This window comes from Pan paniscus, chromosome 6, assembly GCF_029289425.2.
Source record: "Pan paniscus chromosome 6, NHGRI_mPanPan1-v2.0_pri, whole genome shotgun sequence".
NCBI classification, from domain to species: Eukaryota; Metazoa; Chordata; class Mammalia; order Primates; family Hominidae; genus Pan; species Pan paniscus.
The window spans coordinates 83354549-83373627 of NC_073255.2; the positions used below are offsets into that span (position 1 = coordinate 83354549).

Here is a 19079-nt window from a genome sequence, read left to right on the forward strand (position 1 = left end):
CGGCGGCATATGGGGAAATGAGAAAAAAACAAGATGATGATAATCCCAGCAAAGGTGTGAGACCACAAAGTGGTGCGTTGATAAGAGGCTGACAGCAGAGTCTATTTGTAAGGGTGAGTTGACTCTGCTGTTAGAAACAGATTAGGCCGAACTCCCTGTGAAAAGCCAGTCTCAAGTTGGCATTCAGGATCTGCTTCTTTTGCAAAAGTCCTCATGTCCCCCTCAGAGTACCCAGGTTTGCAATGTAAAAAGGGCTCCCACAGCAAGTTCCAACAATGTCTGCCTGTGCGAAGGGAGCTGGAGTTGGGACACATGCCTGGCCACCCTCTGGGGAGGTCCTGGAGCTCTGACTTCTCCCCAGGGCCTCTGCTGATATCTACAGGAGTGGCTGCTCTGTGCTCAGGTGGACACACAGAGTAAGACGGCATCATCACAGAGTCCGTTGGAGCGGGAGTCTGTCACCAATGCCTCCTCTTCCTGCCCAGGGCCCACACCCACGCTCACCCTGCCGCTCTCCACAATCTCTCTCTGGAGGTCCTTAGAGGCCACGATGAGCACCTGAATAGCTTGCATGAGGCTGGTACAGCAACCAAGGATCCTGCCAAACAAACAAGTCGAGGATACACTGAGATCAAGATCCAAGATCAATGAACACGACGGTTCTCTTCCCCACTCCTAGCCAAAGGCAAGCTTGGAATGGGAAAGGGAGGTAAGAAGGGTGCTGAGGTTGCTGGAACATTCTGCGGGGAGGCACCGAAGGAGAGGCTGGGGAGTGAGAGAGATCTAACTGTGGGTCTCCATCGTAAGGAATAGTGAAATTGTGATTCCTAGGACTTCTTTTCTTCTTTTTTGAGACAGAGTCTTGCTCTGTCGCCCAGGCTAGAGTGCAGAGGCACGATCTTGGCTCACTGCAACCTCCACCTCCCGGGTTCAAGTGATTCTCCTGCCTCAGCCTCCAAAGTAGCTGGGATTACATGCTGCATGCACCACCACGCCTGGCTAATTTTTGTATTTTTAGTAAAGACGACTTTTCACCACATTGGGCGGGCTGGTCTCGAACTCCCGACCTCAGGTGATCCTCCCTCCTCAGCCTCCCAAAGTGCTGGGATTACAGGCGGGAGCTACCGCGCCGGCCCGGGGTTTCTTTTCTTCTATAGTGAAACAGCAATACTGCTGTCATCATTAATACTGTTATTGATGATTACATCAACTCAGCCCTTCCCCGTGGCTGCTACTGCTCTCCTCTAATTCCCTAATAAGTATGCAAAGTATAGACCAATGTCAGGAAGACAGATCCTGCTCCCCTAGGTCCCACCATGCCGCTCAGACCGACCTTTCATTCACCTCCAATTTGACTCCTGTGTCTCCTGCTCGGGATTTGCTGAGCATCTCCTGTGAAAAAGAAGCATGGTTTCTAAATGTGCCTTGAATATTAAGGATCCACTAATGTCTTACTATACTTTCAGTCCAACATCGTGTGGTAGCTGGGAAACCTGAATCTGGAAGTCCCCAAGTCCCTGCCCACATTCTTGAGAGAGTCAGAAAAGAATCCAGACTCTAACCTATTCAGGGAGAGTGCAGCTGCAGTGGGCTGGCTCTGTGATCCGTGTCATTTTGTTTTGTTTTGAGATGGAGTCTCACTCTGTCACCCAGGCTGGAGTGAGCGGTACGATCTCGGCTCACTGCAACCTCCGCCTCCTGGGTTCAAGTGATTCTCCTGCCTCAGCCTTCCGAGTGGCTGGGATTACAGGCACGCGCCACCACGCCCAGCTAATTTTTGTATGTTTAGTAGAGACCGGGTTTCACCATGTTGTCCAGGCTGGTCTCAAACTCCTGACCTCATGATCTGCCTGCCTCGGCCTCCCAAAGTGCTGGGAATACAGGCGTGAGCCACCACGCCTGGCCAGAACCCAGGATATTCTGACACCAAAGTATCTGATTCTTGAGGAAACTAATCACCTTCTCTCATGCGGACCTTCTCTCGTGAGGACCTTCTCATTTTCTATCACTCAGAAAAACGAGCAAGTTCAGATTTTGGTCTCTTTTTTTTTTTTATATAATTTAAAAACATTTTTACAGACAGGGTCTCACTCTCTCACCCAGGCTAGAGTGCAGTGGTGCAATCATGGCTCACTGTAGCCTCCAATTCCTGGGCTCAAGTGATCCTCCTGCAGCCTCTGGAGTAGCTGGGACTATAAGCATGCACCACCATGCCCAGCTAATTATTTTATCTTTTGTAGAGATGGGGTCTTGCTATGATGTCCAGGCTGGTCTCAAACTCCTGGACTCAAGTGATCCTCCCAAGGTGCTGGGGTTACAGGCATGAGCCACTGTGCCTGGCAAATTCTGGTTTCTGTCTTAGGGGGTTGCCATGGCCTTAATGAACGACTGTGACATGTCTAATGAGCAGTGTTGCAGAAGGGCAGCTGCAAAGGCATCGTTTCAGGAGATCCTGCAGGAACCTCCTACCTCTATTCTGGCCGTGGCAGTTTCAATAGCAGCTGAAGTGGCCGCCATCTCCTTGTCCACCAGGTCCCCCAGCTCCTCCTGCTTGATGTCCAGGCCCCTGGGCAGGAGCTCCTGTGAACACATCACAAAGGCTGAACTGACCTTGGGGCCTCCTGTCTCTTCTCCTCTGCCATCTGTAACCCTTACAAGATGGCAAGGCAGGAGGCAACCCAGCAAACACCTTCTGCAAGCCACAGGGGTTGTGGGGGGGTCTTTTGCAGACCGCATCTTGTCCTCTCTGTGACACGAACTCTGGAACCTCATGCTCCTCCTCACTCAGGATCCACCTCCTTCCAGAATGCCATCGCTGCCTCCCCCTGCAAGGCCATTCCGCCACCACTAAGACCCCAGTCCCTTAGTTGTGCAGTGTCAATTGTACTAGCTACACAGGAGGTATTTTTTTTACAATTTTTCTTTTTCTTTTGCTTTCTTTCTTTTCTTTTCTTTTCTTTTTTTTTTTTTGAGACAGAGTCTCAATCTGTTGCCCAGGCTGGAGTACAGTGGCACAATCTCGGCTCACTGCAGCCTCCGCCTCCTGGGCTCAAGGGATTATCCTGCCTCAGCCTCCCAAGTAGCTGGGATTGCAGGTTTGCACCACCATGCCCAGCTAATTTTTATATTTTTAGTAGAGATGGGTTTCACTATTTTGCCCAGGCTGGTCTCAAACTCCTGACCTCAGGTAATCCTCCTGCCTCAGCCTCCCAAAGTGCTGGGATTACAGGTGTAAGCCACCACGCCTGGCCCTAATTTTTTATTTTTTTGAGACACAGTCTTGCCCTGTCACCAGAGATGGAGTGCAGTGGCATGATCATAGCTCACTGCAGCCTCGACCTTCCATGCTCAAGCAATTCTCCCACCTCTACCACCAGAGTAGCTGGGAGTACAGAGGTGCACCACCAAGCCCGGATAATTTTTTTTTTTTTTTAATAGAGATGGGGTCTCACTATGTTGCCCAGGCTGGTCTTGAATTCCTGGGCTCAAGTGATCCTCCTGTCTTGGCCTCCCAATGTGCTGGGATTGAATTACTATACCTGGCCGACAACTTTTTCAAATACAGATGATATCTTCCACTTTGACCCTGACTTAACTTTGCTTCCACGGTGATCATATGAGGCGGGTATTATTCCTACTGTGCAGATAGGAAGCCAGGGATCAGAGGTAGAACGTCTTGACCACAGTTATGGTAACAAATGGCAGGGCAGGGATTTGAACTAAGGTCTGACAAACAGCAAAGCCTATGATTTTTAAAACATGATGTGTTATACATACTAAGGTATAAAATATATATGAATGGTTCAAAGGATAAGAATAAAGACGCATGTTATCCACCACCCAACTTAAAACTTAAGGAATGCTGTAAGAAACATCAATACCTTTGGAATCCTATTTGAACTTGTATGTGCCCTGATTCTATCTCCCTTACTCCCTGCCTTCTACCCCAAGAGACACAGAATTCAAGAGAGTGGTTGTTGTGTCTTATTTTATTTTTATTTTTTAAAGACAAAACATAAAAGCCTGTTGCCCAGGCTAGAGTGCAGTGGTGCGATCATAGCTCACTGCAGCCTCCCACTCCTGGGCTCAAGTGATCCTCCCTGCCTCAGCCTCCTGAGTAGCTGGGACAACGGGCACACACCACTAGGCTCTGCTAACTTTTAAACTTTTTTGTAGAGTCAGAGTCTTGCTTTGTAGCCCAGGCTGTATCAAACTCCTGGCCTCAAGTGATCCTCCCGCTCCGGCCTCCCAAAGTGCTGGGATTTTCAGACATGTGCCACTATGCCTGGCCTGTCTTATTATTATTATTTTTTAACTCCACATAGATGCATCCCTATTAAGTTTGAATGTTTGAGTCTTTATATAAAAGGAATCCTACTGTATATATTTTTCCATGACTTGATTTTTCACTCAACATTCTATGTGTGAGATTCATCCTAATACCTAGTAATTCTGATTCTACGTATATACTCTAGAGAAACTGACATGTGTGCATATATGATCATAGGGGCAAATTAATAACAACCCAAACTGGAAATAACCCAAGTGTCCATCACCAAGAGAACAGACGGATGAATTAAGCGATATTCACACAATAGATAATGAGAGAGCAGTGAAAATGAATTTATCTTCTTGGATTAATCTCACAGAATGTGGAGTGAAAAAGCGAGTTGTAGAAGAATATATACAGTAGGACTCCATTTACCTGTAGTCTATATCATGTGAAACTAACTCTATTATTTAGGGAGGCAAAGATGTAGATGATAATTTTTTTTTTTTTTTTTTTTTTTTTTTGAGGCAGTGTCTCACTCTGTCGCCCAGGCTGGAGTGCAGTGGCGCAATCTCGGCTCACTGCAGCCTCCGCCTCCCAGGCTCAAAGGATTATCCTGCCTCAGCCTCTCAAGTAGCTGGGATTACAGGTATGTGCTGGGATTACAAAATTAGCCACCACACCTGGCTAATTTTGTATTTTTAATAGAGATGGAGTTTCACTATATTGGCCAGGCTGGTCTCAAACTCCTGGCCTCAAGTGATCCACCCACCTCAGCCTCCCAAAGTGCTGGGATTACAGGCGTGAGCCACCACACCTGGCCCTGATCTTTTTATTTTTTCTTTTTAGAGACAGGGTCTTACTCTGTCACCCAGGCTGGAGTACAGTGGTTCACTGCAGGTGAACCACTCTGCAGAGTACACTCTGCAATTCACTGAAGAGTACACGGTTCACTGCAGTCTTGAGCTCCCAGGCTTAGGTGATCCTCCTGCCTCAGCCTCCTGAGTAGCTGGGACCAAAAGTGCTCACCATCACATCCGGCCAATTTTTAAATTTGTTGTAGAGACAGGGCGCCACTAAGTTGCCCAGGCTGGTCTCAAATTCCTGGCCTCAATTGATCCACCCACCTTGGCTGGATGTGGTCTTTTTATTATCTTCTTCTGGAACTCCAATTAGACATTCTATCCTCATGGCTTTTATTTTTCATTTATTTTTTGAGTGGAGTTTCGCTCCTGTTGCCCAGGTTGGAGTGCAAAGGCACGATCTTAGCTCATTGCAACCTCAGCCTCCCAGGTTCAAGTGATTCTCCTGCCCCAGCCTCCTAAGTAGCTGGGATTACAGGCGCCTACCATCACGCCTGGCTAATTTTTTGTATTTTTAGTAGAGACGGGTTTTGCCATGTTGGCCAGGCTGGTCTAGAACTCCTGACCTCAGGTGATCCACCTGCCTCGGCCTCCCAAAATGTTGGGATTACAGGCGTGAGCCACCGTGCCTGGCCCTATCCTTGTATCTTAACCAATATATTCCAATTCATAACACTGGGGAAAAAATGAAAAAAAACTGTACTGCATAGAAATGGTTTTCTTATTTTTCTTTTCCATAGAGTCCATGTCTTCCCTGTCCCTATATATACTTAACCCAATTTCTGGTATACAGGACATATTTATTTATAGCAGAGGCAGGGTCTCACTCTGTTGCCTAGGCTGGAGTGCAGTGGCACAATCATAGCTCACTGTGACCTCCAAATCCTGGGCTCAAGCGATCCTCCTGCCTCAGCCTCCCGAGTAGCTGGGACTACAGGTGCGTGACATCACGCCTGTCTAATTTTTTAAAAAAATTTTATTTTGTAGAGACAGGGTCTCACTATGTTGCCTAGGCTGATATTGAACTCCTGGCCTCAAGTGATCCTCCTGCCTCGGCCTCCCAAAGTGCAGGGATTACAGGTGTGAGCCACCATGCTCGGCACTACATCTTTAGTAAATGAATGAACACAGTGTTATTTCCATTTTGGGTATTACCTGCCCACCTAGAGAAAAATCCTCAGAGACAGGGGAGCTGCCTATACTTCTTTGATATTGCCTAGTGTAATGATGACAACATAGTAAGTAGATTCTCAGCTAACAGCCAGTGAATTAAATATAGCTGGAAAGTCCTTCAGGAGGTTTTTCCTTTAAAAATTTTTTTTTTTAGTTTTTAAAGAGACAGGGTCTCATTTTGTTGCCTAGGCCTGTCTCAAACTTCTGGGATCAAGTGATCCTATTTTTTTTTTTTTTTTTTTTGAGATAGATCTCACTCTTATGCCCAGGCTGGAGTGCAATGGCATGATCTCGGTGCACTGCAACCTCCACCTCCTGGGTTCAAGCAATTCTCTTGACTCCACCTCCCAGTACCTGGGATTATAGGCATGCACCACTATGCTGGGTTGATTTTTGTATTTTTAGCAGAGACAGGGTTTCACCCTGTTGGCCAGGCTGGTCTCTAGCTCTTGACCTCAAGTGATCTGCCCACCTCAGCCTCCCAAAGTGCTGGGATTACAGGCGTGAGCCATCCCGTCTAGCCTCAAGTGATCCTCCTGACTCAGCCTCCCAAAGTGCTGGGATTACACGCATAAATCACTGCACCTGGCCAGATTTTCCAATTTTAACAATCTCTTTCTAGAATCAAGTTCTAAGTGCAGAAAGAACTAGCTCAGAACATCACCGATTCCCTGGCCATTCACCAGCATGCACACCCAGAAGAATAACAATGCTCCTCAATGATACTACTCCAAGTACCTCGCCGATGGCCTTGATCTTGCTCAGGCAGTTCCTCATGGCTGTGCTGTCGGCATTCTCAAGGCTTCCCTCTTCCTCCAGGGAGGCCAGGTAGGCGAGGGTTTCCCTGCCATACTGCTTACAGGCCTCGGTCAGTGCTGGAGATACAAGGCAATAGACACTTTTTTTTTGAGATGGAGTCTCGCTCTTGTTGCCCAGGCTGGAGTGCAGTGGCGCCATCTCGGCTCACTGCAAACTCCACCTCCTGAGTTCAAGCGATTCTCCTGCCTCGGCCTCCCAAGTAGCTGGGATTACGGGTGCGCCACCATGCCCGGCTAATTTTTGTATTTTTAGTAGAGACGGGGTTTCGCCATGTTGGCCAGGTTGGTCTCGAACTCCTGACCTCAGGTGATCTGCCCACCTCGTCCTCCCAAAGTGTTACGGCGATTACAGGCGTGAACCATTGCATCTGGCCCATCGTTTTTGTATCTTTAGTAGAGATGGGTTTTTGCCATGTTGGCCAGACTGTTCTTGAACTCCCGACCTCAAGTGATCTGCCCGCCTCAGCCTCCCAAAGTGCTGGAGTTACAGGCATGAGCCACTGCGCCCGGCCCAACAGAGACTTTTAAAGGCCCCCTGCTCCCCTGGTCCATGAACAGCCCCTCATGCCCCAGTACTCACAGTCGGCAGGCTCAGGTGGGGCTCTGAGGCAGGTGGTGGCACCATGAGCAATGGCGTCACTGGTCAAGTGGGCCAGCAGGGTTATGGAATGGAGAAGTCCACTGATGTCTGCCAGGATTGGAAAGAGAAGTTTCTCAGGTCTGGTTGATGGTGACACTTTCATACCCTCTCCTCCCGTTTTATGAGTTGCCTACATGCCTTTCTTGTATGAGTTGCCTACATGCCTTTCTTGATGCAGAGGGACCTGTCACTATCCCCGCATTCAGGTGCTTCTGAACCCTGTCTGGCCATCACTAGCCGACAGAGACTGTCCTTGGCCATTCTTACCTTCTGGGCAGGCCAGATACTGGCTCCAGCTTTTGTCCAGTTGCTCGATGCAGCTGGAAATGGATGTGACCGTGGAGAGGAGGTGATCTGTGAGAGGGAACACAGGGCAAGGTCAGAGCAAGTTCTCATAGCTGGCTTCATCCTCGTTAATTAAGCACTGAATGGAGGAGCTTACCTAGTGGGTAAGCTTCCTGCCTAGACGTGAAGTTCATGAGTAATCATCTCTTGATTCAGACCATAGTTTTTTCCTTAGAGAAAGAGAATTGTCTGCTCCTGGTGGGTGTTTTATCAGTGTGACCCACTGTCTAAAGCAGTGGCTATCACACCTGGGGGCTTTAGAAAATACTACTGCTGGGCCTGGCGTGGTGTCTCATGCCTGTAATTCCAGCACTTTGAGAGGCCAAGGTGGGAGTTCAGAAGTTTGGGACCATCCTGGGCAATAGAGTGAGACCTCGTCTCTACCAAAAATTAAAAAATTAGCCAAGGCCAGGCATGGTGGCTCATGCCTGTAATCCCAGCACTTTGGGAGGCCAAGGTGGGTGGATAGCCTGAGCCCAGGTCTTCAAGACCAGTCTGAGCAACAAACCGAAACCAAAAATTAGCTGGGCGTGGTGTTGCGTGCCTGTAGTCCCAGCTACTTGGGAGAATGAGTGGGGAGGATTGTGTGAGCCCAGGAAGCGGAGGTTGCAGTGAGCCATGGCACTGCACTCTAGCCTGAGCAACAGAGTAAGACCCTATCTCAAAAAGGGTGGGCGGGGGGAAGAAAATACTAAAATACTAGTGTATAGGCACTAATGCACAGAGTTTCCACATGTAACTGATCTAGGATGGGGCCTGGGCACCCCTAAGGTAATGCTGACATGCTGCTGGGCTGAGAGCCCCTGAGCTAAGTCTCACATGAGATTCAACATCAACAGAGTCTCAGGCTGTAAGGACCTGGCCCCTGCCAGCTGGGCAATTGCAAATGTACCTGCAGACCCAGCGCAGCTGATGAGAGGAGGTTCTTCAAGCTGGTTCAGGGCGTCTTGTATCACCTGCTCTGCAGCCTTCCTGGACCCCACCAGAAGCATTTTTCGTTGGTCTTTGGCAAGCTGGCACATAGATTCCTAAAAATGGTCCAGGGAGGTGAGAGTCTGCCCTAGACTCCATAATGAACCTGAGCAGGATGACCTGGCTGGGGCTCTTAGCATCTTAGCTCAAGTCATGGCCAATGAGGTCCAAGCCAGTAAGCCTGAGACAGAGAAAGGCGCTTTAACTGTGTGCACAGGGTGCGGCTGCCCACGATGTGCGGCTGCCCACAGAGGCTGTGGGGATGGATCACTGCGCCCGCTTCTCATGGCTGGGAGGAGATGCCAAACTTCTCTTCTCATACAAAAAAGACAGCAGTTTGCTTTCCCTCATGGACTCTGCAGGCAATGCAGGGCCTGCTGGCATTACACCTACAGAATGTCTGCACAATCAGGCCAAGGCCCCAAACCCCTTCTCAGCAGCCCCGGGGTCCTCCCAGCCTCCGTGCATGCGCAGAGGCCCTCGGTGGGAATTCACAGGTGCTCGCTCATGTCCGTGTCCGTGACTTGCCTCTGTGCTGGCCAGTTTGAGCTGAGTGTCCTGCAGTTCTTTCCGAAGAGCAGATAATTCCTCCTCCCTATGAGCTGCGCCACTCACCAGGCTGTCCCGCTCCTTCTCTAGCTCGGCGAACTGGGCTGCCCAGTTTGCTTCTGACTGCAAAGGTGACCACAAGGAAAGAGGGAGACGCTGGTTGAGTTAAACAGTCCCTACTTCCCAGAGGTCCAACCCACCACCGGGTTGCAAGGACTGGGAAGGTGATGGCTCTTTAACCTGCCACTCTGATTCCCTCCCGGGGACACACTGATTGCAGTGGGGGCTGACTTGGCCAGGCCAAGGATGGTGGATGACAGCAACGCCAAAGCCAGGGGTGGGGCAAGAAAGGAGGCTGGGCATGAAGGCTCATGTCTGTAATCCCAGCACTTTAGGAGGCTGAGGTGGGAGGATCACTTGAGCCCTGCAGTTCGAGACCAGCCTGGGCAACACAGTGAAACCCCGTCTCTACCAAAGAAAATACAAAAACTAGCCAGGTGTAGGAGTATGTGCCTGTAGTCCCAGTTACTCGGGGGGCTAAGTGGGGAGGATCACCTGAGCCCAGGGAGGTGGAAGCTGCAGTGAGCTGCGATCGCACCACTGCATTCCAACCTGAGTGACAGAAGAAGACTCTATCTCCAAAAAAAAAAAAAAAAAAAAAGGAGGTATTTACCTGGGCAGAAGTTTCCAGGCTGCCTTGCAGAACCTGAAGCTCCCGTTGGCTTGTGGCAAGTTCCTGCTTCAAGCTCTCTAGAACTTCCAGCTGTTCTTGAGTCTGAAAGAGAAGAAAAACAGAGGGACTCTGATCTGGGTGGCAGTGACAAAGAATATAAAAATGTAAAAATGTCCCAAGCGATCAACAAGAGATCTGTAAACTCTACTGTATGTAAGTTACACCCCCCAAAAAAAGTGCAGGGTGTGGGAGGAGGAGGCAAGACCCCAGAGTGTACTGAAAATGTGGAATGTCAAGGAAGGATTTTTTATTATTTATTTATTTATTTATTTATTTATTTATTTATTTATTTATTTTTGAGACGGAGTCTCGCTGTTGTTGCCCAGGCTGGAGTGCAGTGGTGCAGTCTCAGCTCACTGCAACCTCCACCTCCAAGGTTCAAGAGATTCTCGTGCCTCAGCCTCCCAAGCAGCTGGGACTACGGGCACACGCCATCACACCTGGCTAACTTTTGTATTTTTAGTAGAGATGGGGTTTCACCATATTGGCCAGGCTGGTCTCGAACTCCTGACTTGGTGATCCGCGCCCCGCCCCCCACCCCCAGCCTCCCAAAGTCCTGGGATTACTGCCGTCTCAAAAACCAAACAAACAAACAAAACAAAAAAACAAAAAAACGCTCATCCCTCTCTCTCTGCTACCCATGTGTTTTCCTTTCCTCAAACTCTCCACCAGCCTCATCCTTGGAAAGCCTTTGCTGATTAACCCCAGGCAACTTGGGTCCTTCCATTACTTCGTGTATGCACTGGTGACGGTGTTTTGCTGTTCTGTGTGGCCACCATGGTGTGCTCCCTGCTGTGTGATGCCAACCGACCCACAGAACTGCCCATGGAGCAGAAGGCCACAAAGCCCCCGCCACCAACTCAACAGCCCCCTCTCTCATTTCCCGAGTGCTCCTCGTCCCACTCACCTTCCGCTGGCCCTGGTCACTGATGCGCTCCAACGAATCCTCCAGCTCTTTTTTCTCTCGTTCCAAATCTACCTGGGCTTGTCTGGCCATGGACACCTGTTTGGTCACCTCTGCATTCTGCAAAAGAAGAACAGTGTCTTGACCCAGGAGATCCCAGACTTAGAGGACATCCTCCTGCTAGGACAATCATACTCAGGCTGTGCGCGCCCTAGAGTCAGACACGGGAATCACTTTCCTACCCACAGCCGGAACAGAGCCATCACCTTCAGATGCTTGATGCTCAAATATTTACAAAATAATAAAGAAGGTGGGTGACCTACATGGGATTGGCACCCAGGACACAGCCCAAGACACAGAGGCAAGGAAGCCTGAAAAGGTGTGGTTCCCGAGATGACGGCAATGCCTTAGAGATCAATGTAGGGGTTGCTGGCCCCGGGGAAGCCACAGGCCTGAGCCGCTCTCTCCCTAGAGGTGCAGGGCCTGCAGGATGGTGACAGGGGCTGAGGGTCTTACCTTCCGCAGCAGGTCAGCGTGGTTCTGAACGAGCTCGCTGTACTTCTCCTTTAGCTTGCTATATCGCTGTTCATTGGCTTGAGCTTTCCCTGTATTGTAAAGGACCAAGGTGAGGAGTCTAACCTAGCAGGGACCCTTGCCTTCCTTACAATGAGCCAGGGTCCCTAGAAGGTCCTCCTTGTTTTGTTTTGAGACAGTCTTGCTCTGTCACCCAGGCTGGGGTGCAGTGGCACAATCACTGCTCACTGCAGCCTCGACCTCCTTGGGCTCAAGTCATCCTCCCACCCCAGTCTCCTGAGTAGCTGGGTTCATGGGCACATGCCACCACACCCGGCTGATTTTTGTAGAGACAGGGTCTCACTATGTTTTCCAGGCTGGTTTCAAACTCCTGGGCTCAGGTGATCCTCCCACCTCAGTGGGATTATAGGCATGAGCCACTGTGCCCGGCCAAAGATCTTCCTTTGATTTAGGAATGCATATATGCTTTTCTCCCTTGAAAGTCCTACTTACAGAAACTTCTCCAGGAAGTCATCTTTAAAAAGAATTCAACTAGTTAAAAATCAAGCCAGGGGCCAAGCGAGGTGGCTCATGCCTATAATCCCAGCACTTTGGGAGGCCAAGGTGGGTGGATCACCTGAGGTCAGGAGTTCAAGACCAGCCTGACCAACATGGTGAAACCCCATCTCTACTATAAATACAAAAATCAGCTGGACATGGTGGTGTGTGCCTGTAATCCCAGCTACTCGGGAGGCTGAGGCAGGACAATCGCTTAAACCTGGGACGTAGAGGTTGCAGTGAGCCCAGATCACACCACTGCATTCCAGCCTGGGCAACAGAGTGAGACTCCACCTCAAAAAAATAAAACAAATAAATAATCAAGCCAGGGATTCATGCCTCTTCAGCACTTACATACATGGCATTTATTCTATGGGGGCTTTCAGCTTTTTAAAAAATTTATTTGAAATTTTTTAGAGACAAGGCTCTCTGTTGCAGAGGCCGGAGTGCAGTGGTGCAATCAGCTCACTGCAGCCTTGAATTCCTGGGCTCAAGCGATCCTCCTGTCTCAGCCTCAAGAGTAGCTGGGACTACAGGCATGTGCCACCATGCCCGGCTAATCTTTTTTATTTTTTCTAGAGATGGGGTCTTGCTATGTTGCCCGGGTTGGTCTTGAACTCCTGGCCTCAAGCAATCCTTCCATCCTGGCCTCCCAGAGTGCTAGGATTACAGGCATGTGCCACTGTGCCCTCAGCTTTTATGTCAATTTCTTTGTTAGGACCTCAATCCTCTCTCCTTCTCCCTTAGTATCCACTGCCCAGGGCAAGCACTTCAGTGCTGTCTTCTGTATTTCCCATCTCTGTGCTCAGCGGTGCCTCACACACAGCTTTGTGCCTGCAGGACTCAAACCCGCCCTCTGGACTGAGGCTAAGAGCTGGCATTCCTAGCTGTTTCTAGAAAGACAGTCTGGGTCTCCCCCACCCAGCCTCTGTGCCGCATCCTGAGTCCAGCGGGGCTCTGCTGCCCGCGCCTGCCCCCGGGGCCCGCCCCCGCCCCCGCCCCCACCCACCGCTCACTTTCTATCTCAGACAGGCTCCGCTGAGCCTTCTCGGTGTCCTCCCGCTGCCTCCTGAGCTCGTCCAGTTCTGCCCGCAGGAATTCACAGTCGTCGGCCGCCTGCTGCCGCAGGTGCTGCTGCTCGGCCAGCTCTGCTTCCAGCTCGCTGACGTGGCCCTTCAGCTGCAGCACAACCCGCTGGCTCTGTGGGGGGACTCCGGTCATGAGGCCAACCGCCCACTGCCACGGGTCACGGGCATGGGCCGGAGAAGCGGGTCCTACCATGCTTCCAAGTAAATACCCGATTCCCCTAAGTCAACTCTCCACGTCCCAGGAGGGTTGGACCATCTGGTCATTAGGAGCCCCTCAATCAACAACAATAACAGGGGATGATGGCCGGGGAATTGTGGTCCTCTTTAGAGTGGCTGGGGGCAGCAGTGGCTGTCCCTGTGGGTAAAGTCACCTGACCAGCCACTGTGAGGGGCGGTTGTTAATATAACACCAACATTGCTCACAGCTGTCTCTTCTCTTTTTTTTTTGGCGGTTGGGGGAGGGGAGGGACAGGGTATCACTATCACCTAGACTGGAGTGCAGTGAGGTGATTATGGCTCACTGCAGCCTCAACCTCCTGGGCTCAAGAGATCCTCTAGCTTCAGCCTCCCAAGTAGCTGGCATTACAGGTATGCACCACCATGCCCAGCTAATTTTTAAAAAGTTTTTTGTAGAGATGGGGTCTTGCTATGTTGCCCAAGCTAGTCTTGAACTGCTGGGCTCAAGTGATCCTTCTGCCTGAGCCTTCCAAAGTGCTGGGGTTACAGGCGTGAGCCACTGTGCCCGGCAAACCAATCTCTCCTTATCGCCATGTGAGAAGGTCTGGTCTTGTTTTCCACAGCTTCTCAGCCTCGTGGGGACCAAGGTCATCTCTGGGTATCAATCACATGGATACTGGGCCTGGCCTAAATGCTGTCCTCATGGCATGTAAAATGGAAATGCAATATGACAGAGAACACGGGAAGACCTGGTTCTTTTGGATTTAGCATTTCTACCAGTTTTTATTTGGTTTTAGAGACACAGGTCTCGCTATGTTGCCCAGGCTGGATTCAAAACTCCTGGGCTTGAGTGATCCTCCTACCTCAGCCTCCTGAGTAGCTGGGATCACAGGTGCGCACCACCATGCCTGGCTTGTTTCTACTAATTAACCTACCCTAAGGATGTGGTCCAAAAACTGTCTAGCTGATGCAATTTTTTTTTTTTTTTTTTTTGAGACAGAGTCTTGTTCTATCGCCCAGGCTGGAGTGCAGTGACACGATCTCAGTTCACTGCAACCTCTGCCTCCCAAGTTCAAGCAATTCTCATGCCTCAGCTTCCCGAGTAGCTGGGATTACAGGTGCCTGCCAACACACCCGGCTAATTATTGCATTTTTATTGAAGACGGGGGTTTCACCCTGTTGCCCAGGCTGGTCTCGAACTCCCGACCTCAGGTAATCCTCCTGCCTTGGCCTCCCAAAGTGCTAGGATTACAGGTGTGAGCCACTGTGCCTGGCCAGTGTGATGCAAATTTAACATTCAAATCTACCGTGTTTTGGTGAAGCGCAAAGGCAGAGCAGATCCAAGTTATACCTCAGTCTTCATGTTTTCTAGCTGTGCCTTCAATCCACTGATCTCTCTGTATAGTCGCTCAATTAAGTGGTCCCTGGGAAGAGAAAGGGAATGAGTTTCCTTCCATAGTGCTTCTATCCCTCTGTTTTTAATTGTGAGCTCAGGGGAGGAAATTAAAAGCTGGTATTAATTTGGGGACAATTCTTAGAAATGCCATAAATTATACTCTAAATGTTACCAGATACTAATCTAATACTCATAAATCCATGGTTATTGATTTTCTTCTGAGATTAAAGGGGCCAATATTTGAGGGTCAAGACATTCCTTTTTTGTGTGTGTTTTCGGTTTTGTTTTAGAGACAGTCTGGCTTTGTCGCCCAGGCTGAAGTGTAGTGGCACGATCATAGCTCACTGCAGCCTTGATATCCCAGGCTCAAATGATCTTCCCACTTCAGCCTCCTGAGTTACTGGGACTACAGGTGTGTACCACCTGCCCAGCTAATTTTTTTACTTTTATTTAATAAAGATGGGATCTTGCTATGTTGCCCAAGCTTGGTCTTAAACTCCTGGCCTTAAAAAATCCTCCTGCCTCATCCTCCCCACATGTTGGGATTACAGGCATGAGCCATTGCCCCCAACCCTTCAAGATGTTCTGTATCTAAGAAGCCCCAGTATCATTAAGAATTCCTCTTTGGTTAGTGTTTTGAGGCAGACCATGGCTTAACTTAGCTCCTGAACCATCTGCTTGAACCCAGCTTGGACTCACTTCTCATCCTTGTTCACACCATTTTGACTGTTGAAATTGAAGGGATCACTGCTGAATGAACTGCCAAAGATGTCATCAAACTTGTTGTCAAATAAATTCTGTGGTTGACCAAAAAGGAGTGAGAATAAGTCAGAGAGCCAGAGAATTCTGTGTGTGGGTCAGTTGAGTGATATGGGAGAATGCCCCCTTTCTCGAATTAAATGGTTCAGACCTGTTTAATTTTTTTAATTTTTTTGAGACAGGTTCTCGCTCTACTGCCCAGGCTAGAGTACAGTGGTGCAATCATAGCTCACTGCAGCCTCCAACTCCTGGCTCAAGTGATCCTCCTGTTTCAGCCTCCTGAGTAGCTGGAAGTATAGGTGTGTGCCACCATACCTGGACAATTTTTTTATTTTAATTTTATGTATTTATATTTTTAGGGCCTGGTTCTTGTTCTCTTGCCTAGGCTGGAGTGCAGTGGCATGATAACAGCTCACTGTAGCCTTGGCCTCCCAGGCTCAAGTGATCCTCCCATCTCAGCTTCCCACATAGCTGGGACCACAGGTATGTGCCACCACATCTGGCTAATTTTGTAAAGATGGGGCCTTACTATGTTGCCCAGGCTGGTCTTGAACTGGCCTCAAGCAGTCTTCCCACCTTGGCCTTGCAAAGTGTTGGGATTACAGCTGTGAGCCACTGCACCCATTTATGACCCTTCTGGGAGCCACAGAGCAGGATGCTCAGCCTAGGTTGGTGCTAGGTGAATGAAGAGAAGCCTGAACCTGGTTAGAGTCAATGGGCTTTGGCCAGGGTCTCCCCCAGCCTCTCCCCTGTACTTGCAGGTGAGAGGAAAGGCCAAGTTTCTCTCCCAAGTGGTCCTCACCTGCTGAGAGGCATCCATGTCCATGAGGTCATCCTTCTCTAGGACTGGCTCGCTGTCGGGGGATGAGGCCTCTGCAGGGATCACCACCACAGGGCTGATATGTTCTGACAGGGCTGAGGCTCGCAGGAAGTTGGGTGGGTTCTGAAGACGGAGACACATCCTCAAATAGTGCTTGCTTGCCAGGCCCCGCCGGCCCTTAAGAGGGTACTTGGGGCCTCTGCAGTGCCGAGGGTGTGTGGTTGGGCATGCTTACCTCAGGCAGCTGGGGGATCTGAATGAGCCGCTTGAAGTACTGCAGGTTGCTGGAGCGGTAGAACAGATCTTTCAACCTAGGGGTGGAGAAGGACCTGAGGGCTGCTGGGTGTCTTCATCAGCCCCACGTAGGGGACAGAGCAGCCACCTGGCTTTCCTGCCCCCTCCCCAGCCCAAAGGCACAGGCTGTCAAGGAGATAAACTCCATGGTGCTGGGATTCAATGATGATGCTGCAGAGGAGGATTATTTAAAGCTGGTCCTCAGTGACCTGCTGGTGAGGAAAGAGTAATTCATGCTACAAATCCTTTGGAAGAGTAGATGATCAAAAAGCTAATTTCTTCATTGCTGTAGAACACATGTTGTTATTTTGCAGATTTAACTTCCGAGGAGTGTTTGGTTTAGAGTAACATTAAAAGAAATTGACTTTCTCTGAGGATAAGCCAACTAACCATAGGAAAAGGGAAGGGAATTTTACTACAAAGGTAGCTCTCTTCTTTCATTACTTCTCTTTGTTTTTGGACTATTTGTTCTCTCCACAATTAAGATTATAAGTTCCTGGGAAGTGGGGACTGAGCTCCGCTGAGCTGTTTCCCATAATGCCAGGGACAGGGCAGCCGTTCAATAAACACTTGGAGAATTACAATCGTTTGGTACTATGTCCTAATCTTGGGTGGATACGCACATGAAGAAACCAATATATTTTTTTTCTCTCTCTCTCTTTTTGTAGAGGCAGGGTCTTGCTCTGTCACCCAGGCTAGAGTGCAGTGGTGCAATCAGAGCTCATTGCAGCCTTGAATTCCTGGGCTCAAGCAGTCTTCTGCCTCAGCCTCCTGAGTAGCTAGAACTACAGGGATGCACCACCATGCCTGGCTAATTTTTAATTTTTTGGTAGAAACAGGCTCTTGCTGTGTTGCCCAGGCTGGTCTCAAACTCCTGGCTTCAAGCAATCCTACTGCCTTGGCCTCCCAAAGTGCTGGGATTACAGGCATGAGCCACCACATCTGGCAAAATCAACATCTTTTTCTCATTCTCAAATCTCTATTTTGAATCTAAACACTGAAGACCAAGAAACCTGAGAGGATCCAGACTTATATATTCTTCATTTTTATTTTGTTTATTTATTTTTTGAGATGGAGTGTCGCTCTTATTGCCCAGGCTGGAGTGCAATGGCGCGATCTTGGCTCACTGCAAGCTCCACCTTCCAGGTTCAAGGGATTCTCCTGCCTCAGCCTGCTGAGTTGCTGGGATTACAAGCATGTGCCATCATGCCTGGGTAATTTTGTATTTTTAGTACAGATGGGGTTTCTCCATGTTGGTCAGGCTGGTTTCGAACTCCCGACCTCAGGTGATCCGCCCATCTCGGCCTCCCAAAATGTTGGGGTTATAGGCGTGAGCCAATGTGCCCTGCCTATTTGTAAATATTTTTTTGAGATTGGGTCTTAGTCTGTTGCCCAGGCTGGAGTATAGTGGCAAAATCATAGCTCACTGCAGCCTTGACCTCCCTGGGCCCAAGGGATCCTCTCACCTCAGCCTCCAAGTAGCTGGGAGTACAGGTGTGTGCCACCACACCTGGCTAATTTTTTTGTGTTTTTGATAAAGATGGGGTCTCTCTATGTTGTCCAGGCTGGTCTCAAACTCCTGGGCTCAAGCCATCTACCCACCTTGGCCTTCCAAAGTGCTGGGATTATAGGCGAGAGCCACCATGCTTGGCCTATTTTAATTTTTTTAGAGACAAGGTCTTGCTGTGTCACCCAGGCTGAAGTGCAGTGGAACGATCAAGGCTTGCTGCAATCTCAACCTCCTGGGCTCAAGCGATCCTCCCACCTCAGCCTCCTGAGTAGCTGGAGTTAACTACATCTATTCTGAGATGAAAGGGGTACATGGGCCTTAAATCCTTTGGCCTGCAACAATGAACTTTCTCCAGCTTAGTCCAATAAACGAAACCCCCAGGGTCTCGTTACAGCCTGTCAGATCCCAAGACTTAGGCCTGTCTCTGTCTCTGTGACATCACTGCTGCTTCCCCTGAATTCAAGGACAGTGAGGTCTCAGACAGCAGCCGTGTCTGTGTGGAACAGCAAAGTGGCTACTCAGGGGAGATGTTTTTATAAGCTAGAAGCAAATGAAAGGAAATGAAATCACCTGACCACACATCCCCATCTTGCTGGTTTAGAGCCAACAGTAATAGGCTCAACTGCTTTCACAAGCTACCGGAATTTGACATTCCAGGAAATCAGCCTCAGGGCCTGTCTCCTTGGACTAAAGAAGC

The 19079-nt window shown here is 49.4% G+C and overlaps 1 protein-coding gene across 5 annotated transcripts in view; it reads right to left on the minus strand.

Annotated features, from left to right (window-relative positions):
- The window catches only part of LOC117977910 (huntingtin-interacting protein 1-like), a 135927-nt gene that overhangs the window by 13162 nt on the left and 103686 nt on the right, over window positions 1-19079 (minus strand). For all 5 annotated transcript variants that reach the window (XM_055115058.2, XM_055115054.2, XM_055115057.2 and 2 more), the window contains exons 10-25: window positions 16814-16889; window positions 16561-16701; window positions 15699-15796; window positions 14955-15027; window positions 13355-13538; window positions 11784-11872; window positions 11271-11387; window positions 10304-10405; window positions 9610-9753; window positions 9002-9137; window positions 8032-8118; window positions 7705-7812; window positions 7045-7181; window positions 2470-2580; window positions 1334-1392; window positions 505-598 (exon numbers count right to left, since the gene is read on the minus strand). In XM_055115058.2, coding sequence (XP_054971033.1) covers window positions 505-598; window positions 1334-1392; window positions 2470-2580; window positions 7045-7181; window positions 7705-7812; window positions 8032-8118; window positions 9002-9137; window positions 9610-9753; window positions 10304-10405; window positions 11271-11387; window positions 11784-11872; window positions 13355-13538; window positions 14955-15027; window positions 15699-15796; window positions 16561-16701; window positions 16814-16889 — 1756 coding nt within the window. The remainder of the gene's footprint in view (window positions 1-504; window positions 599-1333; window positions 1393-2469; window positions 2581-7044; window positions 7182-7704; window positions 7813-8031; window positions 8119-9001; window positions 9138-9609; window positions 9754-10303; window positions 10406-11270; window positions 11388-11783; window positions 11873-13354; window positions 13539-14954; window positions 15028-15698; window positions 15797-16560; window positions 16702-16813; window positions 16890-19079) is intronic.